A 27,483-nucleotide genomic window follows, 5' to 3' on the forward strand; every position below is an offset into this window, starting at 1 on the left:
ATACAATTCTGATGCACTATTAATAGTTAAAAAAAATTATTTACATGTTTTTTTTTTGTCTTAAATTTTATCTTGGATAGGTTGTGCATAGTATATATATATATATATATTCACAGTATTATCTTTTATTAATACGCGGCGAAGAGTTAGAAGAGAGAAATACTGTGAAAGAGGAAGAGAACTAAAAAAAATCCATTCTAAAAAGTAGCTCAGTAGCTCTTACGCGCATAGGCTATACAATATACATATTACGGCTTAAGTTGTTAACGATATCTAGAGCTCTTTTGGCGACGTTATGCAAATAGGAAACTATTAAAACGGTGCCATTACAGCGGGGAGTCATGGATACCCCAACCCGCATGAAAATCTGTCTTCACCACTTCCACCACGTTCCGTATGCATCGGATTTCGAACATCATGCCAATGGGGTTAAGTAAAATATTTATCTACTAAGAGACGATTAAAATTATTAACTTCCCTTAAAAGAGTTTTGCAATAAGCGGATACAATTTGAGAATAGTTAAACAAATGTATTCTTAAATTATATATTACTAATCACTTCAATAACTACATCGGAAATACATATATATCATAAAATACATTTCGTGATTAGGCTGATAGACTGTTATAACTCAGAATCGTTTTTCGAAATAATGATATCATATTATTGGATTTAAATTTAACACACCCATAATAGTGAATCACTCGATACCAAATACACAGCAGAGTAGTGCCTACTGCCTACTTTTTTTTAATAATAATGTTTGAGAATGTCTTAATTATTAATTATGGCGAACCTATAAACCTATGATATTACTATCATTATTTTATACCTATACTAAAAAGAACTGTCTAGGTACCTACATATTTATATTATATATTTTATATTTGTATATGTTATAACTTATAAGTCCTATAAGGAAACTTCTTCAATTATTTTAAAAAACCACAGTACATTTTGAAAACCATACATAGCAATCTATTTAACACCTTATCTCAACATTATTATTTTATAACTCCATGTACCCTATCTTATACACAAATATTTTGGAATACTACCTATCTCATTATTATTTATTATTGATTTTTAACTACACATATCTCATTTAAAAGCCATTATCTAAACAAAATATAATATTTATGTATTTTCATTATTATCAAAAAATATATTAATTTATGTGATGTATTGAACTTAGGCAGATTAAATCATTTAAACAACAAAAACTGATATACGCGCTGTTGTAATATAAGCGACTATATTAATATATTTTGTCAGTTATAATTGAAGTAAAAAAAAAAAAGTAATAATATTAAGTACCTATTTTTTCAATATTATATTCCTTTCAATTTTAGTTTAATACTTCTAGATTATATAATACCTACATATATAATTAATTAAGTACCAACTCTTGTCTAATAGCACAATGTACTACTTTTACGTAAAATATTATTATTATGATTAATGACTAAATTTTGAACCACCATATAATACATATTATAGAACAATTTTTTGAATATTATATTGTAGTATTTAATGATTGAAAGTGCCTTATTATTGCAGTATTTAACGTAATTTGTTTCAGTCTCGGCAGATTTTTAGCGCTAAACCCAAATAGATTATAAGATCGTGTAATTTGATATTTATTTACCTAATTGATTTTTTCTGTAATATTCCTGCACTTAAATATAATATTATAAATTGATAATTATATCGATATATTTTTTTATTATAGTTATTCTATACGGTGACACATATTACCAAGAGATTGTATGTGAAAAGCGTTATCACAATTATATAGTTAGAAACAATTAAGTCACAACAAAAGTGGAATATAAGTTATGAATCCAGATATTATACTGGGCCACTAAAATTTTGTTTACTTCTCCCCTATGACAAAGACGACTATAAAAATATGCTTATTAAAATATAAGCGAAGAAAAACCACCTCGGGAGTTCATCGAAAAGGCAACCGACTCGTATTTAAGAAAATAAATCGTCCTATAGATGATTGATATAAAAAATAAATAATTTTTTTTAATTAAATATTTATATAATAATATTATTTGTGTATCAAAAGACAAATATACCAAATTAATTGTGATATATTATATATATATATATATATTCATAATAGTTACTAAAATGTAGGCATGATCAATGTAAATAAAAGTGACCCCCTCCACCAAAAAAATAAAATTGTCTGAATTCAACAAAGTGTACCTATAATAATATTAAAGTTGGAACTCCCGTGACCACGAACATATCGTTCACGCCTTACCCTCGTAAACCCTCTCTTAAATACCCTCTTCGTTACGATGCGGAACTCTTATTTGACACACACACTCACACGCACCCTCTTCCTTATCGATCTCGTCACCGACTGCGACACAGACGAGCACGTCATTCCATATATATATTTATATGGTATCGTATAGAAGTATACACGTTAAATAATAAAGTTGCGGACTTTGCGTCGAGTATAGCGACAGTGGACCTTTGGGCGTCTGTTACTACACCCTCCTAGCTGCGGCCGTCGCTTACTGCCATAGTGCAGCATCGGTAATCGACGCAAACAGTGTGTACGATGTATGCGACAAAAGTCCCGCGAGATGCGTTTTTATAGAACTATAGAACCGCGTGGTTGAGGCGAAGGCCAACGATCGGCCGAATCCGGCGGCGGCGTGTTTAAAAGACGTCGCCACTGCCGCCGCCACCGACTCTTAATCAATATACCGCCCGCCCACCGCACCGGTCGTCGCAGCAGATCGCCCAGACGCCGCCGCTGCCGTGGCGCCCCTCTTTTCGCCCACCCTTAACCGACCACAACGTATAAACACATACTATAATATAATATATCATGTTTGTGTGTATATGTGTGGGTGTGTGTATAACCAACAGTAAAATAGTATAATATTATATATGTGTAAAAACCACATGCTTCGGTTCGAATTGGCCGGTTTTTATTAATAAAGTGGAGTATATTATTATTATTATTATTAATAAACAGGGTGAGTCGACAAGTATTTTGTTCGCCTCCTCTTTATCAATTTCTCAAAAATATTCAGTGTCACCCAGTGTCATACTCAATGAATTTTATCCACTAATGGACGACGACACGATATCGTGGAAAACTGTAAGTAAACGCGTTTTAAGTTTTAATATAGATACCTACATATATAAATATATTTCGCGTAATCCAATCTATTCCGATCGTAAACTAAAGCATTTAACAAAAATGGATAGATATCGGAGTAGGATTTATCCAATATACATAATATGGTATATATATTATATAATATATATCCATACATATAATATTGTTATGTACCGCTTTCGATCGTCTCCCACGCATTTACAGCTTGGTTCATCAAAAAGATTCACCACACTACGACTGTATATTTTTACTATAACCAGTATAATAAATATGAATAATACTCATCTCATCCCAAAAACCGCCAACTCTATACCGACTGTCGCCTAGTCATTCTATATATAATAATACATAATATTGGCTCAATATGATTATAAGAGCACAGACCCAAGTATTTATTTTATATACAACAAACGGTTGTAATTTTATACGGCCATACGGGGGTGAGAGTCCCGAAAATAAAACGAAGGGATTTTTAGTAATATGCTGTATATATACGTATTTGTTCTTTTTACTGTATCAGCACTTTACTTCCGCCGCCGCCACCGTTTCGCAGAGTTAAATTTCAACAGCGAGCGAAAAAAAAACAAATAAAAAGATAAATAAAAACTCAAAAAAGAAAGGATTTCACTCAAACCACCTAGCGGACGGGATTACGTATAGCTTATAATATGTCGCGCGTATATTTAATATTATAATACTTGTATATAATATATATTATTATATATGTATGTACTCGGGTGACGGCTGCGACAGAGTTCTCTTATCGCTGAAATGATACTACGACATTTTTTTCCCCAGTTAAATTTTCAAACGACTCTCCGAAGCGAAAAACATACACCAGATACCGATGTTTTCTCTACGGCTGTAATGTTGAGATCTGGTGGTATTTGAAATTAAAATACTGGCATTTATGATATAAATTCGGTATTTATAATATTTACCAAAATAAGCTTCTATCTTGTTAAGTTATTACGAATACTAATAAATAATAATATCAATAATATCAATGTATGATTATATAAGGACAACGTGGAATCGATTTCATTTTAAGAATGCAGTTGATTATGAAAACATTAATTAGATATGATTTATTTAATAATAAAAATCAATATGTATAAATATAATATGATATTATATTAGTAATTATGGATGCCTAAGTTGAGACTTTGTCAACTCGTTTACTATTTAGTATTAGATTAATTCAATATTATTTCCTAATAACATTCTTAGTGGTGATATAAATATAATTTACCTATTGGCTATCTATTGTGAAGTAATTCATTTTACATGATACATTATTTTTATAATATTAGATATTAAAAATATTGCATAAAACCACCATCTAAAATACACAATCTGTGCCACACTAATAAATTATAAGAACAAGATAAATGCATGTGATAAATTATTTTCTCTAATATTTCCTTAAGAATATTACTAAAATTAGTAAAATTTTAACCTAAACTGACTTAAATTACTGCAATACCGGTAATTATTTTAAAACAAGCATTATGTATACGACCAACCCTAACATCAGTATAATAATAATAGTGTACTACTATAATGTGATAATGTGATTTTAGCCTCCTCTGCTGTCGGTTAAATATGAAAAAAAAATGTGATACGTCGTTGTCACATTTGTATTTTCCTTCCCCTCTTAAAAACATTTTGAAATTTTTTTCACATCATCGGCTAAAAGGCCAAAATAAAACGCACGCCATCCACCCGTTGCCATCGTACGTCCGATACGCGGGAAAAAAATATTATCACGCGCTAAACGAATTAATTATGCATGTAAATTATGCCAAACAAGTTTTTTGCCTCATGAAATTGAATTGTGTTTGGTCTTAAGCACTCAGTTTGCTGCAAAACGACATGACAATTACGCAGTTCCGTAGCAACGCAAAGTGTAATAATTTATCTAGCAATTTATTACAAACCCAAAGAGTTACAATATACCATTAATCCATTTTATTTTTGAGAAATAGAATTGAAAAAAACCAATACTTAATGTAGTAAAATTCATCACAACGAAAAATAGATAAACGCTTATCATTTGCGGATTGCTCATGAGTAATAAAAATTTGTACCTAAATGGGTTTTATAATTATTATGCTATAATTCAAAGCACGTCATATTTTGTTTAATAACATCATTGAATAAATATTTTGAGAAGATATATTTATTAGTTGTCTACTTAGCTTTTCTATAAATGATTAGATGTTTTTTAATTACTCTACACGTAAAATTTTCTACGAAAACCAATTAATAATAAAAATTACATAAATTATGAAAACCGTTACTTCAAAATACAATTTTTATCTCAACCTCCATTCCCATAACTGATACACATTATTATATTTTACACTTAACTACCTAACTATCATAAATTATTGTATCAAAAATAAATTTATAAACTATAAAATACAATATACTCACAACCTACCTATATTACTATTCTAATATCCAGAGTACTAATTTGTAGGGCCCAGGGCGAACATATTGTGAATCCTTGTATCTAATAAATTGTCCCTACCTTATTCCCTTAATTTGCCTTTATGCTACAAAAAAACATTTAAAAAATCACATCTCAACATTGATTATTAATTATGAATAAATAAAATTAGTGGTTTTCTTTCTATCACGTCACGATCATAAAAAAATTTAAATAGATTTAATAACTTTTGTAATCTATTTGTAAAAAAAAAACTAAGGTTACTTTGATAACCCACTCAAAAAATCTGGAAATGGAGAATTTGGCCTTAATGCTCTACGTAAAATCCGATTCTGGTAATATTATTATAAGTATCTAATAGCGGGTTTATATCTAATTCGATTATAATATAATTATTGAAGCAACGGAAAAATATTTGTAGTCACCTTACAACGGATGTAATCCGATTCAGAATATTGGACTTAAGCCGCCCTACTTGATAAGTGGTGTTAATATTATTTTCTTATTTAATAACAAAAATAACCTCAACTACAATAATATTTAAGTACTTGCCTTTGCGTCGACGTGGTCGTTAGCGGCTCGCGGCGCGTGTGTTGGGCGACGCCGCGGCCGCCGGTGCATCACGAGTTGCCGGTCGGTGGATTGCAGGCGGACTGATGGACGCGACAGCATCACGACCTAGCGGACCGTTACGGATTCGCGGCAGTGCGGCGCGCCGGCCCAGTCATGCCAACCCGGTGGCGGGTGAACGCGTGCGCACACGGTCGGCCGTTGACGGCGGAACGCGAATCTAACTACTATCTGTGAACTTACAAGGTGGCGGTGGAAATCGGAATCAAACTGTAGCGAAGACAACTACAATTTAATGACCGTACAACCGACGGACCGATCAAGGGCCGAGCCAATCGACACCCGAGACCCGACCGTCGGTCATTCAATCCCTAACATACGATCGGTTAATACCATTATGGTTACCCCAAAAGAGGCTAGTACTGAGAACACGACATTTTTTCTTGGTACGAATGTTTTCGCCGAAAAATACAGTTCAATCGTTTCGAATTAATCTGATAATATTGTGTGACTGACTAATTTTAGTTTTATGAGAAATTATCTACGAAAAATATTACCTGAAAATTAGCAAAAAAAACCAGCTGTTTTCTGTACCAACGTGTTATAATTATAGAGTAACGGAATTCGTTCATCGTTGGTATTTGGTTGGTAGGTACTAGGTAGTAGCCTCATAGGTCGTAGGCTTTAAAATGTAAAACATTTCGTTTGTTATTATCTCGGAACTCGGAACTCGCATTTTTTTTTTTTTTTTTAGGTAATTTATATTATACACATGAAAGGCAAAAGAATTACCTACTAGCAGTAACATGTTGTCATTATTTTTTCGCGACTCATTATATACTTAATAAAAATGTACAATAAACCATCAGCTTTTAACAATACTTATAATTTAATTATAAATTTAGGACATTTATGTTTATCGTGATTTAATAATGAGTAAAAAAAAATATGTATATTAACTAAACATGTTTTGTAAATCGACAATTTCGTTATGATAGGTATTTAAAATTTTAAGTACCTAAGCAATAAACACTGTAATACTGTATAATTATATAAAATATAAACATTATAAACATACTTTTTCTTCCACGAGTTCTTAAAAGCATAATACCATTATGGTATTAGGCTCTCTGCACTTACATGTAAATACATTTATAAAATCCAAGTAAATCCTTGTTAAAATTGTCACGTTAATGCACCGTGATGGAAAGATTTTTATTCCCATCATATTATTTGTATAGGTGTTTTTTATTGTTCAGACATTATAGACCGCGAATACTAAACATACCTTCAATGGTGTTATAAAAGGTAGGTACACTATTATAAAATATATTATTATTATCTATATTTATACTTGTTAGATCTTATGCGCTATATGATTATATGGATATTGGATATACATATATTATATACAAATTTCCCAACATTGAATAATTTTAAAAATCAATTATAAAAATATTATATTAAATGACTTGGTACCATAAGCGCAAATAGTGTTTGAAATGTGAAGGGTGGCTGTAGATCAGGTCTATACTGATTACTGAATACTTTTATAATGCTTTTAAAGTTTTAAATTATCACAAAACAAAATTAATTTTTGAGCTATAGCAATTCTAGGCGAGGCTAAGCCCCCCAGCCCCACTCTATTTGCTCCCAGTGGCGTAGCCAAGGAGGGCTAAAGGGGATACGGAAAATCAACGTTAATATTATGTTATCAGTATTTTTGTTTTGTTGTTGTTTTTAATTTTCAATAACTCAAGTTAAAAGTATTTAGCCCCCCCCCATAAAAAATGCCCTCGCCGCTGTTTGCGCCTATGCACGGTACTGTCAATAATAGTCAATCTAAGGCAATACGATGTTTTTCGTTTATCAATGTATCTATTCTATTACATAATAAATAGGCTCTGTCTTTGGTCCCGGAAATTCCGTGAGATTTGCAAATAATATGTTATCAGTCCCGGACAATTTGTTATAAATGCGCATGCGCCGGGACTTAGATGTTTTTTTCCACCAGCACAATAATCCCGTAGTCCGTACAAAAATATTATCGTATATCTCGTAATAAATTTTTTAAATTTAAACAGCAGCCCCCCCTCCCCCGAAATATCAAAAAAATTTAAAAATTATTTTAATTTTTAATGGTCTATGAAAACAATAGCTACAAAAATCTTAAATTGTATTTACAAAAATTGATCAACCCTCCCTCAAAAAAATCCTGGATACGCCACTGCAATATCCCTACTCCCAAGGCAGTGATTACGCGTGTATCGGCACTCGTCGCTACGCTCCTCGGCGCCGTCGCTTCGCTCCGTAAATCGAAAATATCCCTTGACTTGTTATGCAAAATCACCACATGTAGGTCACAGGGCAAAAACTAAAATATGTATTAATAATCATTAATATTAATACGAAAACGTAGGAAAGCAAAGTATACAGGCATACAGCGTTTCGCGCGTGCATGCGTAAATGCGTAAAATCGTAAACTTTGAAAAGGAAGAACTTCCAAAATAATAATTTGCGAACATTTTTGAATTAGATTTTTGTATTCAGTGCTTTAAAACACACATTTAATGGACATCCCAGTCCCGGCGCATGCGCATTGATAACAGAAATTGTCCGGGACTGATAACATATTTGTAAATCTCACGTATTTTTCGGGACCTAAGACACTAGATAAAGACTAATAAATAATACACATCTATAATATCTATAATAATATAGATACTATAATATTAATATCTCTACTAATTATAGAACCTATATATAGGTATTTTATATATAAAAATAAAAATATTCAAAATAATATTGTTATCTATTTTTCCTCCGATAATTCAACATATTGTATACATTTGTACCTATATAGTATATGTTTGTTACCATAATTATTCATTTAACGTATAATATTATTAATTGTAATACAAAACTGAACTTCACCATACATATTTTCTTTATAATATTGTCAAGTAATATGTAAATTATTAGATATTTGCTATAATATTAAATAAACTTAAATTAAATTAATAAATAGTACAAATTACCAAATTTAACCCCTGGACATTTATTCTGGATCCCAAATTATACTTGGCTCTATTTATTTAGAGGTTTAAATGTATGTACAATCTTAACTTCCCCATAGAAATTATATGAAATTAAACTCCATTAATTTTATTTATGATATAAGGAATATTATCACCATTATTGAGAGATAATTTATGTAACATACAATATTCCATTATAATCATTATATGCATATAATAGACACAATAAGGATAGACCTTATAGGCTAAATAATATATTTTATTAAATAAAAATGTAATCATTTAAAATTGTACTTATGTACAAATTTAAAATAAAATCCAGTTCAATAAACTTTTTTATACTTATACCTATATTATATTATGATCCTGACTGACCTGACTACAATATATTCAATGATAAAATTGAATCATTTCAAGTAGTTAATTGCAATTTTTATGTAATAATTACATGTGCATATCTTAAAAACTTTTTGTATTGTAAAAGTTATAGCATTATATTATCTATAGTAATTTCTTAAAATATTTTGATAGTATAGTTTGTGTAAAATTCAAAAAGTTTTAGACTTATAAAGGTCATTAGGTTTATATCAGTATGATTTTTTCTGAGTAACAAAAAAGTTCGTTTCAAAATGTTATCAATTTTTGGTTAATTAACAGTGTAATGTCTAATTCAGTATAAGCTTTATAAAATACAAATAAAAAGTTATTTACAAATTTTAATATTCTCCCTCTCTTTAATAAATTAATTTTTTTTTATAGCTTTTAATTTAATACTTATTTAAAACCATAATATAGCAGTTATAATTTTATGAAATAAAAATGGATATGATACCATGAAATTGTTTAGATATGAATTTTATTTTAGCTATATCTATATGAGTACCTAGTTTGTTAAAACATATTTATCTTTATTCAATATTTTATTTAAATTACTAAAATATATTAAAAACCATTTTATTTTGAAATGTTCAATAATAAAAATAACTATTATGAATTGCACATATATATGAATAAAATATAATATTTCAGAAACAACAAAAATAATTGTCTTGTATAGAGTATAGGTAGATGTATATTTTAAATTTTCAATCAACATTCAAACATTGTGATATATTTTTTTTACCCTATAAATAAAAATATACGTTTAGTTTAATAATTTAATTTAATTTAACCAATGAAATGAAAAAAAAAATGATAAATAAACAATAATTAATAAAATAATTTCAAGACATTTGGTTGAATGAAAAAAAACGCCTCCACCATTATTTTTAAGGTTAGATTCCGCTTCAAAACATCTTTATATAAATAACATTTTCTCCATTCAAGGACCGCCTTCTTTTCAAAACTCTTACTGCCGTCTAATCCGCGATTTTATGACGAAATGGTATCGTTGGAACCATGAGACAAATAATATCTGTCCGTATCAATCATCATTATCCGGTATCTGCCAACGCGGTCCCTCTTCGTCTTCTCATTCCCAGTCATAGCGTTGTATCATTTATATTGCCAGACTTTAATAACGTTAAGATCATCAGCCCTTTAGAGCTTTCTAATGGATAAATGTACAGCAAACCGCTAAGACCACAGGAAAGTACAAACTGAACATAATAATATTATCAACGGATGATCTCATAGGAGTTATGACAATGTCTTGAATATATATTTAAGTGATAAGAATAAAGTGTACAGTAAAATAAAAAAAACTCAATGTAGACAAACACTGTTTACAATGGTCGGATAAACGATTTCGTTTGTATTTTCGGAATGGAATAGCTTACTGTGGTTGTGGTGTATTAAAAGTAATGTCATGGGAGGTCTAACAACACACGTCGCATCGCAGTGAAATTGCATTTGTCGAATTTAGATTTGTCTAAATATTTGGATACGTTTACTGAGATTATGGAATCTTTTTAAAAGAAAGAGAAAAATAAAAAAATAACATCAATAATAATAATAATTTTAAATAAAACGGTTGTACATCGTTTGAAATAATACTATAACCTAAAATAATATAGTACACAAAATGCAATGTTCCTCATTTTGAATACTATTCAAATTTTGATGTGATGACAGTCATACATATTTTATCAACATTTGTAGAAAATGATTTAATCAACTACGTATTGAATAAAACAATAAATCAAAATGTATGGATTGGAAAAAAAACAAGTAGGTAGATTATAAATTATAATAATTAGTAAATTTCCTCTAATAAATTAATAAAAGTAAAAGAATTTCTTTTATTTAAGACTTAATATTATAATTGTTATTATTATTAGAGTAATGCATAATTATATTGCAAAAGGAATTATTATAATTTTATGTTGAGGTTCTCAAGGTTAGATAAATAATAGAATAAAAAATTATCCTATTTGGGAATAATTTATACTATAAAATTATATGATGAAAATTCTTATTTGCTAAATTAAATATTGTTGTTTCTAATTTTTACAATTATTTTAAATGTTTTAATACTTGATTCCAACTTGCTGAAATCACTAAAAAATAGAGTTTTCATCTTTAAAAGCCTTTAGTAAGACCAACTGTCGCAGTAAATCCTTTAATAAACTCGGCATTTACATTGCGTTTGACGTGTTTAAGTACTTATAATATATTGTATTTACCTACTTTATTTCCTAGTTTAGTTTTTCATTTTAGATTTTGAGTTAAAATATAAATATTCCATTGAATTGGGTTTGAGTTAACAATGTGTATTTTATTTCTGATGTCAATTATAGAAACAGTAAAATGTTTTGATTTTCAAATTTAGGGGTGGTTTTTAATAACTGATTGGTACTTGGGTCAAACTAGTCTAAAGTAAAAATCTTATCAAAACAATTCAAAAAAAATATGAATTAACAGGAATTTTATCCAAAAATAAATAACAACACAATGCACTTATTACAATTTCAAATTTTCAACGAATATAATTTATATTAGCATTTTCTAAACATATCATTTTCAAAATATTTTGTTGTTTTTTATGATATTCATTATATTAATATATTTGAAATTTTCAACATTTTAAATCATTTTTGATTTATGTGTGATACACAAATGTAATATACAGTTCCTTATAAAACGTTGTTCAAATAATAAATTGCAATTTGTGACCATACACTTACTAAATTTTATATAATATGCAAAAGATACGAAATTATATATATTATATGTTATTTAAAATTATTATTTTATCATTTATTTTTTAAAATCATGTTTTTAAATATTTGTATTATTAAAACAAAAGGAAAGTTTATAGGATAAGTATTATTTTTTATTGAGTATTTTTTAAGTTATTGCTTTCTTAAAGCAATTTTCTATTTATTGACATATTTTAAGGGGAAATAAAGATACATAAACTATAAACTTATTTTAACTTTAAAATTACATAGGTAATTATAAGAATATTTTTTACTATAGGAATAAAGTGTTATCTTTAGTAGACTCCATAATTGCTTGCTATAAGAATTTATATGGATGGAAATACTTTTTATATAAAATATAAAATGCTTTGAAACTTGACGACTGGTAATTTGAAAACCTAATTTAACACTCACATAGAAGAGCTCTTCAAAAAGTACTACAGTTATTTCTTTGATGTTCTATTGTTCAATACATGGACAAACATGAGAATATCTTCAAAAATACTTATAACAAATTCTATAAGCTACAGCAAATTTTATTATTTTTCAAAATTAACTTATATAAAAGTCAGTTTTTTGTTAATAAAACAATAGTCTTTTGTTATTTGTAACATTAAATCAAGTATGAACTATATAGGTTTATATTTATAATTTACAATGTGCTAAAAATATCAAATAAATGCTATATACATTTTAGAAAATTTTAGGTTGAAAATAATAATAATGATAATAATAAGTAAAAAAAATAAATAAAAATAAAAAATAAGTAAATATAATGAAAAGAGGTAACCATAAAGTTGTATTTTTGAAAATTAATTTAATTCAATATTATAAATATAAGTACATAAATACCTACGTAATACATAATAGTTATTTAAGTTATTCGATAAATTCTCTTATTATGTTTTATTAATTTATTATATTATACATTATAATATTATATAATTTCCCATCTTAATGTATAAATAAAACATAATATCAATAGTATGTAATATGTTTACTGTAGATATTTAATATCTGTATATCAAATTAAACACAATTAAATAATTAGTTCTCTCTGTGTATAATTACCATTGGTTATATAAACAATGGTATTAGTTAGAGAACTTTATTTTTAATACTTAAATTTAAGCACTGAAAACCAATTCGATACAAATATAACGCCTTCACTATAGTTTAGATAGAATAGTTGGGAAAATATTTTCCTAACCGGTTCCGAACGTTTATCCCAAATTATAAAATAAGTCCTCGATCATAGTCGATGGGGTAGTATAATATTATCATACAATACGCGTCTTATATATTATTAAGATGCCATTATATAGAATGAAGATTAAAGCCAACGCGCAGAATATGTTTATTATAATATATATAAATATAATATATACATAAACAACCACAATGCATAATATACACTATATTATAATATACGCTAAATTATATCTTCTCGTATATGGCCGAACGATAGGGATATAAATTCAATTTGCCGGCTCGTTTAACCCCTGAAATTTGCGTCTCTCATAGTCCTGCCATTACACTGCCAATTATTATAAAGTCACCAAATGGATTCCGCCATCAGTACTAATTACCCGCGGCGACAGGCGATAGTTCTGCGCGACCCGCTGATTGTCTTTCTACCTCCTATATATTATTATTAGGATATCGGTTTCTGTCGTTTCCCTATAGTGTTGCTGCAACTGGCACTATATTATATTGTCGAGTAGGCCAAAGAAAATGTCATCAGACTAGCTTCGTAATCATTTTAGACTTCGGTACCATATAAACGAGTGATTTTTTTTTTCTTTAACCAAGATACTTTATATATATATTCAACTTTCTACTTAACACTTAATTTTAAGTAATATAACTATAAAGTGAAATATTTTTTTTTTAAAACTATAATATGTTTTACTAATTTTATCTTAGTGAGTAGTGACTTTTTCTGTAACTAACATGAAATAGAAAATATGAATTTATATTAAAATATCTTTCCTTACGACACCATCCCATCACTGACTAAAAATTACTATGAAACGTATAAAGAAATTTGATTCTGTGAAAATTTAGGGTTATATTTACTTTGAAATCGTGTTGGTTAAAACGTTATGTATTTCTTTTTTAAGGCCGATGATAGACATAAAAATGCAACGTCAAGTTTCTCACTGAAAAACTGAAAATATCACCTTGTAGGTACGCCGTATTATGCGAACGTTAAACACATTTTAACGGCTCTTTTGGGTGCGTAAAAGCCGTACGCGGTGATTCCCGCGGGTGACAAAGTTTTCAGACTATAAAAACGTTACAGCAAAGGCCACCATAAAACGTTTTCGTGTCATACATGGTTTTGCACAGATACAGAAAAAAATGATATTGGTTTTTATATACGACAACAAGACTCGTCTCATTCGTCACCACTCACCTTACCATGTCATTGTACTCAAAGACCACTAACCCTTTTGAGACAAAACGAGATGCCTTCATTCTCTTTAGATTTTATTATCTTTGAATGAATATATACATACATATAACGTTCATGAATACATTCGTAGCACGTATGTTTACAATTCCACGTGCGCGACACATATCTAAAAACGACGGTGGTGGCACATGCTAATCGCGATCCAATACGTAGAATTTGCTTATTTTTGTTTATTTTTGCTGACTTATTTGTCAGTTGATCTCTTTTTTTATTCCACCATTACTATAATGCCCTGATTCTCAATACTCTTCACTTCTTCATTATAATATATTTATATAATAACGAGCACGTTCACACAACACTAATAGCTATATATAAGTATATAACAATAATATTACATTATTTGCAAACATCTGCATAAATAAAGTTAGTAAGACATATTACTAACAAGTAGGTATACTGTATAGATAATATTATCTATTTTTTGGGTCCTCGTACTTCGTAGTACAACATACGTACTACTATGGTTATAAGGAATAAATTAAATATTTTCCTAGTTATTATACTTATTAGTCTTATCGAGTATGATAATTTGTAATAATATGACGTTCAAATAGACAATAGTAGTATAAAAAGTATAAAATTATTCCTACTGTTACCTATCTATATTTTGGCTGCTTAAACTTTAATTCAAATTTTATTATATACATAATTTATAAGTAGCCAGGTAGGTAAATTTGACGAGCGTATAGTTAGGTCCATCCTAATTTTATGTCTATATCCGACATGTACCAATATTTTACAACTAATTTGCAACTATTCACAAATAGCATAAAACCATCTAATATTTTCACTGAAATTTATGTACCCAAATTAGTAAATAATTTTCATTTCTGAATGTGTCAAGGGCATATACCCTTATAACTTATAAGTATATTATCAATATCATAGAGATAATTTTTAATTTATCATTTACTTTTTATGCTCTTTAATGAATGAACTTTCAAAAGAGTTATTAGTTTTTTTTATTTATCTATTCCTTACAAATATATAAACCATTGTACTTATCAGATTTCCCAGAGGAGCAGATAATGACGCCGGAGCCTTCCGTGGAGCATACGATGACGGAGATTTTTTTTCAAAATTACAGGATTCCTATACGTGACATAACTTTCAATGTCAATGAAGCTTCTGCGGCCAATTTTGGATTGGCAGCGAATTTTTTCAAGACCATATACTGTGTTTGTGCGTTGCAGTGCTACTGAGATGAAATCTTGGGTTAAAGGAGAAACTAAAGAGAAGTCGAGCTTGACTAACGCGCGACGATGGGATAGGTGAATATAAAAAATGAGACAAAGACCGAGAATACACAAACGTGTAAGGCGGCATGTTATTTATACCACGGTGGTCGTGTTTTTCAAACAGAGGTGTTGTGGCGAACATCATTTGCTGTGCAGGATGATATTTATATCAACACCGCTGGAACGGCTAATCGGCTTCGGTCTTTGCTTTACGTACGTGAAGATTGCACAACGCCAAGGATTCTGGATGTTGGGCATCTATGCGGTTTATCGGTACCCACGGATAGCAGTGACAGTGGTCGCAACAGTGGCGCAGATAAATGTAAGTGGTAGCGGAACGGATGTCCGCGATACCGTGTAGCGCAGTTGACATTGCGACCGATTCCAGCATGTTTGCAACCGGCCGCAGCGTTTTCAGGCGTATCTGTGTGCAGCATCTGCGGCCGGTGATTCAAACTCGACCGACGGAGCACCGTGGCGTAAACGACGTATCGAAACCACCAACCGATTCACCGAATTTTTGCCACTGCATCCCGTCACCCGACCACCGCCCTCCATCATCGTTATCATCCAAGTGCATGGCATAGCACGAGTCGCTCACAAGGTAAGTTACCCTGGCCCCGTCACTTACGATTTATAAATAGAAATTAATGTCAAATTAGACTACGACTACGACAAACTTTGTCGTAGTCGCGTCGTCACCATCAGTCGTCGTACGTCCGTAACCCTGTGTCCATCACTGCACTCGGCCGTCCGGGACCGGCTGTGGTAACGTGAATACAGACATCCTTCATCTATTCTATCTCAGTAGTTTTTAAATATTTTTATTATTATTTTTGGTTAATTAATACCTAGTTGCGTATTTTTATGAAAATCACTTTGGTTATATTATATTATGTTATAACATATAGGTATTATAATATAATATAAATTATAATTTTTATGTACAAAAAAACACAAGTCGTATTTGTTTTATTAAACTAGAGTAGTAGTATTCTTTGTAATTTATTATATAAAATTTGTATTTAATTAATACAGTAATATATATATCTTTATACCATAAGTAAATATTATATAACAGTAAAAATAGAAAAATTTTTAAAACAAATCAAAAATGTTATTTTGTATTATAAAATTCGTAATAATATAAAACACATAAAAGTTTAAGTTCCTACGAATAATTTTTTTAAATTATAACAAAATAATTAACATATCGTTATTTATTGTTTAAATAAGTAATTTTATTGAAATTGGAACTTAAAATGACTATAAAAAATAATTATCATATATTTTTTAGATTTTATGCTTCAAATATGAACTAAATTATGAGGAATCTTATATTAAATTTTCAAAACTCGGATACAAAAAAAAAAGAAGTTTTTATGAATTTTAACTACAAAATAGTTCGTAATATTTTGCGATTTTCATAAAATTCTTAGTACAAATGCGTTAAAAAAAATTTATACCTATGTATTTTTAATATTTTTATGTAGATATAATAATATACTTTGTGACTTCTTTTATTAAAATTTCAAGAATATCTACCAAGCAAGTATATATTTTTAATTTGATCACTTCTGTAAATGTTATTGGAGACAATGTTATGAAATATTCAAGTAATCTATTCTCTGCTAGTATTTACAAACTAGTAATTTTAACACCATATTTAAAACCTTACTCAGTAGTAAACACTATTTTTTATTACATTTTAATAAAATAAAATTATATTTAATTATTATTAATAATTATATATGCATTTAGCCAGCACACTATTGCATGCATATACAGTCTTAAATACAAAATAAATACTAAAATATACATTAATGAATAGAATAAGACTAATTTTATGTACTATAAAATATTCAAAGGTAAATACATTTAAAATTGTATATAATATAAAATAAGTACCTACTATATCATTTGAGTTTAAAAATTGCCTTTTTTATAATAATATAGACACATAATACAAATCATTAATTATTTATTAAAAAAAATTGATTTAAAACTTTATTTTACAATAATTTCTAATTTTTATCATTTTTGTAACAGGATTTATGTGTTTTATGAGATTTTCTTACACTAGTTAAAACCATTTAATCTTGTATCTAGTAATAATTGTCAAAAAATACGTAATTTACAAATTATAGACAAAACACAAAAAAATACAATTTTATTGCAAATTGATTGAATGAATAAAAATTAAAATAACTTATTAAACAAGAAATCAAAATTTCCATAAATATTCTTAAATTTTGACTAAATGGGTGTTGTTCATTTATGAAAACTTACAGTTCTACACGAAATTGTCCATAAAATCGTTTTTAATGTATGAAAAGATTTTTTTTTTTGAATAAATACCCATAGAAATTCCTCAGAAACCATATATATTTGTTAATTATTATTGTATGAACCCATTTTTTATCGATGTCGTAATAATAATGGGACATATAGAATGGTGAATAAAATTGGAAAACGAAAGTATACGATCTGTATAATATATTATATGTTATTTATATATACTATATACGCATATCGAATGGAGCCATTACATAGCGTCAAACCTTTAAATATATTTATTTTCACCCTCTTCTCTTGCCTTTCCGCTTGAATCGAACGACCTGTTTCTGAAATGATGACAAGGCGACTTGGCTTTAACACACCGGAAGTATCATCCGTCGAGCCGCGGAAGTCATAAACACTGCGCTAGGAGGATTTTCGGCATTACATTACCACTTTATTTATATATATTTTCTTTCGCTATGTTATTACCGGATAAATCGTTGAACTGTTTTGCGTTCAGTTTTTATGGCGTTCAAATGCGCCGAGTGTGCACTTAAATTGAACTCGATAGTAAGATGTCTCCTTCGACGTGCATTTGGATAATATAAGTATAAAATCGGCACGTTAGGCAAGATGAGATTTTGTAATGTGACAGTAGAGTGTTATACGGTTGCCTTTTATTATTATCGCAATTTATAATATATTATATTAGATATTTTTTTTCGAATGTCAAACCTAATTTGAGTTTGGAAACCAAAATATAATGATATAAGTAGGTATATAGGCATAATGCATTTCCTTATTTTTACTATGTACCTATACCTATACATAACTACTATCAGTAATGCAGCGCTCTTTGGATAACCCGTTGGTTAGATCTGATTATCTACAAACAATCAAATTAACATCGGACGTATTTTCAAATGCTGATTTAATATGCAACGTAATACATTTTATAGCTAGCAATCTGAATAGCATAACTAACAGCTTTTGGACAATCACGATTGATTTTGGTAAACAATTTCACAATTTGTCAATAAAGACAATATTGTGACGATTAATAAAACAAAATTGGATATTCCTCAGTGAATTTTGGAAAAATCGATTAAATAAATACTCCGTAGGTTATTTATACCTATTATTGTATTTATACATGACGCGTTTGGGTGGTCACGAAATATTAATAGTATTATTAGTACAAAAATATTATTTTAAAACAGTCGGTTATACGTTATACCATAATTTCTGACAATATTATATTAACGTTACGACAACAAATCGTCGGCCATCGCATTAGTTCGGGCAATAGATTTCAGCAAACCGTTTCGTCGGGCAGCGTACGTTCGACCGGCGACGACGGCGCCCGACCACAAAACGACCCACAGCGATAACTTATCGACGGACACGTCGAAAGCCGGCGATGCTTTTTTGTTCACAGCAGCCGTTACTACCGCCACCGTACTTTTGGCCGTTTCGCCGCCATCGCCAACGACTCGTCGGAACAACATAGATTCCGTTGGCTCGTCGGCGGACAACTGCTGCTTTGGTTGTCGTCTGCGACCGAACGACTGCCGCCGCTCCGATCCCCAACGGACGATGCCACTGCAGACGCCACTGCTCGCCATATTATCTTGCCGGTGGCGTCGTTTGGTCCGCGGCGGTCGTTCGGGCGGCGGTTCTGTGTCCAACCGTGTCAGTATCACATACTGCCATTTGTCGCCGTGCAGCCGGTCCGGATCTGCCGGAAACGGTCCGCTGATAATCGGTTTCTTCCTCCTGCTCCTAAATATGATAAAATCAAACATACGTGGTTTAAGCAAACATGAACAACGTATACATTATTAATTATATAATAATAGCATGTCCGTCTACGGTCTACGTCAAGTGTTTGCATTATAAAGCATAGAGATTCAGAACCAAACTATCAATATTATGTTAAATATAATTGTTTGACGATATAATAGGTATTGTATTAAGTTAGGTAAACGCAGTATATTCTGGATTTTCAATTAATTGAAGTTATTGTAGTGTAAAGATCCGGAACGGAACAAATAATTGAAACTTGAAACTGTTCATAGTAAAGTTACGATCGGGAACATGAATTTTTACGTTCTGGAATAAATCATTTGTTATAATGTTATACCGAATCTTATGATATTTTTACAACAGTCACCTCGCTTTTATAACTTGACTTCGATATGCATACATCTATAGTAAATTGTATCAGTAAAATATTCTGCTCAATATGCAGAAAATAGTATTGTACAGTCATTAGGGTTGTCATTATATCTATTAGTGTTCTGTTATATTTTTCCAACGTTTTTATTAGATATATATTAGATTTAAATTATACGAATAAAAGTTTAGAAACTAAAAAATTGGCTCTGCTGTATAGTTACGCCTTTATTTTAGGTTTCAAGGGCTTCTCGTCAATGTCATTGTGTTTCTACATCATAATACTTTATTACTTATACATATTAAATAAATACTGTTACCATAAAATATGTTATTATGTTAAAGAAGTAAAATATGACTTTATGATACCTTAAAAATTAACACAGACAATACTATAGTATTTGTCATTTGAAAATATTCCTATTTATATTAATTTGACATTATGAGTTCATCTCTAATATATTTCTGTCCTCTGTTGTGAAATTTAATATTCACGTACAAAGTATAACATGATATTTTCCAATTTTAACTGTCTGTATTAACCTAAATATTATACCTACCCATGTCCCACTAAGTATTCTATTTTATAATGCGAATGACCGACAGAACATAAAGCATATAATAGTGATTAAATTTATTATCGCGTCAGTGATACATTGCCGAGGTTATACCTTTGTAACATTTTAATACATTTTAACAGCTCCGAAAACATATATACATGGTCCATGCGTGGTTTTACGTTTTTTTTATTTTATTTTTTTTAATTTCCCAATAAACAGCCTAAGATACCTGCGTAAAGTTTTCGAAACGATCGTCTCATAAAACGCGTAGACGAAAGTTTCACGAAAAGATTCGGAGTTTATTGACTACAGCGTGTCTTTTATATGTATATATTTAATGGTGTCGTGCGTTGTTTTATGAATTTCATTTTGTCGTTTTTTCACGACACCTATAGCATTGCTTTCTATGGACAATGGACATATTTACTACCGCTTCGCCTGTTCAAAATGATCTATACACTCGACAGTAATCCATGTTCAACTCTGTTCACTCTTGTATTTTTGCTATTTTATTGGACATATCTCGCAAAATAATGCCTTGCTTATTCATTAGATACTTACCTCTATAAGGTAAGACTGTAAGGTTCTAATTTTTTCTTTATTTGCTTAATTTATTGATTTTAAAGTAATTTTATTTATTTTTCCTCAGTCATATGAGTTATAAGTTTATAACACCAATACACCATGAAGATTGGCAGTTAATGGTTTATAAATACATTTCTTTTTTTCATATTACGCAGAACCTGTTAATTAATCTATGTGTAATGTCAATGTTTATCATTATCTCAAACAAGACTTTTGATCATACAATTTGAATTTATTTTTTTAAATGGCCGCCTAAACTTAAATCATTATCATCGGATATCGTAAGCTATTTTATATTTATCTCTTTAAAGTTTACCATTTTATAACATTTTATGTAAATACATTTTTGAGAATAACAAAATAATATTAAATTTGAATTATTATTTTTCTATATTGACACAGACAATAAATTAATCCTACTTACATTTTATATACCTAAAATTTTTAGTTTTGACGCTTTGTATAATTGTAAATATAGTGATTTTTTGTTGAATTTTGTTACTTCAAAAATATGGATTTTATGATTACATTTAACTTTGTACGTGTTCAATTTTAGATTCTGAACAGCACTCAAAATCTATTTGGTGATTACAATGATGTGTACGTTTTTTATTTTTTTTTCAGTATGTTCACTATCACGTTTTAGGAGACGACAAGAAGTAGGTATACTCTTAAAACTTTACCGAACTAAATTACTCTTAAAAAAAAGTTTTTTTATAATGTTCCAAAACTTTCTTGACACCCTGTATTACCTATACACATTTAACACATTCTCATAAATTATAAACAAAGAAATTAATATTTTACTGATGGCGTAACTATAAAAAAGTAAAATCAATGCATATTTGTAATACCAAATAATTGCATGTTTCTAAAAATTAATTTAATTATTTATTACAGTTTTAAATTCTGAGTTGAAAGAAACAATTAAAATTTATTTGAATATTAATAATTTTAAAATTATTTAATTTATATTACTATAATACGATTTTCTGTTGATAATGCTTTGTTTTCCAAATAGTCTAGAGTTCATATCGTTGAATGAAAATACATGTAAAAAGTTACATAATTCAACACTGCCTATGAACTTTAACCAGGAAAAAAAGTAGTGCTAATATTAGAATATACTCACAGAGTTATAAAAGGTAATTCATATAATTGTGAAATGTCTAACACCTATTATTTAATTTTTAACATTTAAAATGTTGTTTTTAAATTATTTAATATAATGTAATAAGAATATTTTAAAAACAAAATTAACTATCTGATATAATTCGAGTAGACACGTCTTGTCTTAATACCTAATAGTAATAGTCACCTAGTAGGTAAAGTACGGTATCTTGATTATCAGATTACATACCTAGATAAATTCAGGATATTTGTTGACGTTACTATAACAACCTTATTCATCGGTAAATCTCAAAATAGTATCAAATTGTCCAATATAATTCTACATAATTCAATTTATAGATCCTGCCAATATTTCTACAAAACTATACGAATCGGTAGTCTGCAATACAAATATTCTCTTTGTTATTACTAGCATACATGTAATAGTATTTGACTTACTTATTTTGTTTTGTATTTTTTTTTTCACTCTTCTTATGTTTGTCTGAGTATTGCGTCCACTGAAAATATGTTTAATAATACTATTATACATTTTTAACATTGAAAATACACGACTAAGACTATGAGAGTCCTATTTTTCGTTAAACAATAATTTATTTAACGTTTATTTGGAAAATCAAAATTTATAAATTATATTCTTCAGTTAATTAATTTATTATTATTATTATTACTAAATAAATATAATTTTTACACGGAATTTTATATTTAGCTCGTAATCGTATAATGTATAATTTTTAATACGAATTAATTAGAAATGCATATTAATTACTATCCTGGGTATTGTATATACAGGTCCTGTACAAAAATATCTGAATAATATGTCACATCGAACACTATAAGTCACAATACTATATTATGTAGTTATATAGGATTAAAATATGGTAGGTAGCTTAGTACTACATATTATTTTGATAAAATATTATTATTATCATTATATTCTAATATACATATGTAATATGCATAATGTCATAATAATATATTGCATTATTACACGAATGCATTAATATCACTTGACCTTGGATTATGCGTCATTAGAAATCTAAGCGGGAGATTAATTATAATTTGGCAGATGTTACATATTAAATAATCGCACCAAGGGGTTTAAAAAAATATCGTACATTTTATTAAAATATATTATGAATACGCGTATATAAAATTATACGTAACTTCGAAAGAGTTTCTTTTAATGGGAATTCACATGTAAGAGACAGTCTATAGAGATTCAAGGTTTTTTCCTAACTATTCATCACGAAAAATCAGTAAAACTAATTTTTTGTATTCTTATAAAATTTCATACAAGCGTAACCAATTTAAATAATTTAACATGACGTAAATAATTTGTGAACAGATAATGATAAAAATATTAATATAGGTACCCATTCATTTTCAAATATAATATTCTTCTTTCACTATTTTTTTAAAATGAACTAAAATTTATATAATTATTACGTTAAAATGAATAATAATAAAAATCTTATTATATACATATTTTAATGAATACGTAGAATGTACTATTTCCTATTTATGTATTATTTTAATCTACAAATATCATTTGTCATGTTAAATTTATAGTGATGTTATTTATTAACTGATTCAAATTTGTATTGTGTGTAATTACATAGATAAAGGTCTTGTTTACATTTTTATTAAATACAAATATCCATATAATAAGAATTTTTAATTATAACTCATTAGTCATTACAATCATTACATTAAACTAAAGGTTATAAATGAATAATTTTACTATTCAGAACTTTTTTTATTAGAAATATAGAACAATTTAAGAAAAAAGTATAACATCAATATTTCATAATTTATTAATAACATTAGTATTATTATTATTATAAAAAAAATACTATACTTAATTTCTATAAAAACCTTTGGAAACAATTAATTAAATCCAAATCCACATTTTTCTAGCAAAAAATTGAGATTAAAATCTGAATGATGCTTAGTAAACTTAACTCTATTTTTTTTTTTTTTTGGAAAAAACGTATGATAATAATTTATAAATCGATTATTTATATTAATACATTTATGTATTAATTTATTATTATTTCAAACTCATTATCATGGTCTTAACATATTTGCTATGATAATATTTTTAAAATGATTAAAAATATCATTGTAAAATTGTTATTCAAATTATCGATACCATATATTTTTAAAGTATCATTATGCTTCTGGAAAAGTGCAAACAATAATATTCGTTATGGTTTATCTATACACGGCCTAAACCTTTTTAATTTAATATTCTGAGATTTATCAAAGTATAGATATTATTATTTGTACTTTTACATTATAAAATATGTACCTAATTGATAAAAATTAAAAATTGTATTCCCATTTATTTGCTACATTAATTAGTAGCTTTAAACTTGTTTACAAATATATATCATTACTGTGTTAAGTCTAGAACTGAGTGTAGTATTTAAATCAAATACCTGCATATAAAACGATTACATCACAAAATATGTGTATACTGTATATTCAGTATAATGAACATATTTTATTTAAAAACCAAATACATTTTATGTATTGCGTTATAGATGAATTCGGCTTTTTAATCACTTCAATATCATAAAATTGTATATAATTTGTTATATTGATATTGTCATTATTTATTTAACCGGCATTTTAAACTATACGAAATACAACATAATAGATTAATATAATATAGCTATACAATTGTGTATGCAAAATAAATTGAACATTTAAGGCAGTTTTATAATAAATTAATTAAATTATTAATATATTGTGATGTTTTAATATAATGAATAACAGCAATTTATAGTTATATTTTAAAATTAATGATACATGATATTAAGTATTAACTTGTTATAATAAAGTCAATTATAAATCATATATCACTAACATTGACCTGTTACCAATTAAATATTAAATACGGTTTTAACTTATTAAAATATAACGAATTAACAGTTTTTTAATTAAATTTATTTTAGAAACATACAAACTTATGAATATCAACATAATGATATAATAATGCAAAAATTCAATTTTTACCTTTTTGGCGTAATTGAAAACAATCTTCCGATATAATCCGTCAAACTCCTGTACAGCCCCCGGTCTTTCGCCTGTCTTTCTGCACAGACCGCTGCCCATTTCGAACGAATGGAGAATTGAGAAGTTAACCACTGCCGATAACCGCACACCGACCGTCAGAGGGTAAAATATAATAATTGTTTTCTCGAAAAACTTTAATATATATATAATATAGTCGTACACATATTTATCAGTCAAGAGTGAGTCGAAAATGTGTATACAAAAAACAACAACTACAACATTTACTGACAACCGAACGGATGGATAATGCGGCGGTTGTGTGATTTGATAATATTATATTATTATATTAGGTATACACGCTCTCCCACCTTTTGTTCTCCACCGTCACCATAACCGCTTCTCAAGCGTACTATTGGATGCTGTTTTATTTATTTATTAATATAGGTATATCTTTTTTTCGCTCACGTAGCCCTGTGTAATACGTACGTATACACAATGCGTATAAACTGACCATATTATTATGTCTTTACATGAGGTTGCAGTCGTAATGAATAAACATGACCGACTAACGCGAACGTGATTCAGACCACGATTTCAGTAACACCTTCTCCTCCTCTTCGACTAGTGACTACCCTTAATTATATATATATTATATGTTTGTGTGGGTGCTGAATGTGGTGCTCTCCTCAAATGTCCATCCGAATTTAAACGAATTACGATATCCCCTCACCCCCAACCTAGCACAGGCTGTACACGTTGCGCGTTATAAATTGGAATGCGTGTATACATGTTTGCTAGGGTATAAAATCGATGTCTTCGTGACTATATATTATGTTTATATATTTTGTATTGAATTCAAGAGTTTCCGTCAACAATTGCGCACGAATAAATCAATTTAAAGGAGTCAATTGAAAGGAAAAACTCTACGCTCCGTGATCCTTTTTTCTGATCGCAGATGAAATTATTGTGCATTTTTCCACTCAATATACCTATGTACAGATAAACATATGCGTACATTATATAATATATTAATGATACTATAATAATATATATATTGTTAATTGTTATTGCTAAAAATATTAAGATCCCTTGAAACGATAAACATCTACATTTGTCAAACATCATTCATAAACAATAAACTTAAACATTGTGTAAATATAAAAGTTATTATTATTGATTGATAAAGAAATTAAGTTTTTAGTTTGAACATTTCAACTAATAGTTCTTAGTGCTTTTCTGTGTTAATTTAAACAAGCTGATTTTAGAACATATAATAGTATGCAGTAGTTAATAGATACTTTATAATGAATTGATTTTAATATAAATTACTTATGACTTATGAGTTATAACAAATTTATTTTTAGTTGTATATTGTTAAAGCTTTAGACTTTTATCAATTCTTGGAAATATAAAATACATATAAAATAATTCTAAAACACGTGCATACTGTTTTTTAATTTCCCGTGCGAAATTATGAAAATTATATGAACGTGAAAATTTAAATTCCCGTGATCTGGAGCGTAAATTTCTGACACAGCAATAATTTATTCGTTAAACCGGACTTCCGGGTTCGCATAACCGCGGTTTCATCGAGCCTTAACTCGTAATTTATTAGAAAATTTCTACAAAATTACGTCAATAACATTAAAA

The 27,483-nt window shown here is 28.5% G+C and overlaps 1 protein-coding gene across 1 annotated transcript; it reads right to left on the bottom strand.

Annotated features, from left to right (window-relative positions):
- Nucleotides 1–19,486: 19,486 nt before the first annotated feature.
- On the bottom strand, nt 19,487–26,136 carry LOC132918163 (uncharacterized). The gene is made up of 3 exons (XM_060979286.1): nt 25,834–26,136; nt 23,251–23,309; nt 19,487–20,143 (listed from the first exon to the last, which is right to left on the bottom strand). Exons 1-3 carry the CDS (start codon nt 25,930–25,932, stop codon nt 19,627–19,629), a joined length of 675 nt encoding a protein of 224 aa, XP_060835269.1. The 5' UTR covers nt 25,933–26,136; the 3' UTR covers nt 19,487–19,626.
- Between the last annotated feature and the right edge of the window lie 1,347 nt (nt 26,137–27,483).

The sequence above is a fragment of the Rhopalosiphum padi genome, chromosome 1, assembly GCF_020882245.1.
Source record: "Rhopalosiphum padi isolate XX-2018 chromosome 1, ASM2088224v1, whole genome shotgun sequence".
NCBI lineage: Eukaryota > Metazoa > Arthropoda > Insecta > Hemiptera > Aphididae > Rhopalosiphum > Rhopalosiphum padi.

Bases quoted from the DNA above. Each gene is read 5' to 3' on its own strand.
- LOC132918163 (XM_060979286.1), bottom strand. From the start codon at position 25,932: ATGGGCAGCGGTCTGTGCAGAAAGACAGGCGAAAGACCGGGGGCTGTA. The intron at 23,310-25,833 runs GTAAAAATTGAA...ACATATTTTCAG, and splicing joins TTTTCAATTACGCCAAAAAG to TGGACGCAATACTCAGACAA. The intron at 20,144-23,250 runs GTAAGTCAAATA...TATCATATTTAG, and splicing joins AAAAATACAAAACAAAATAA to GAGCAGGAGGAAGAAACCGA.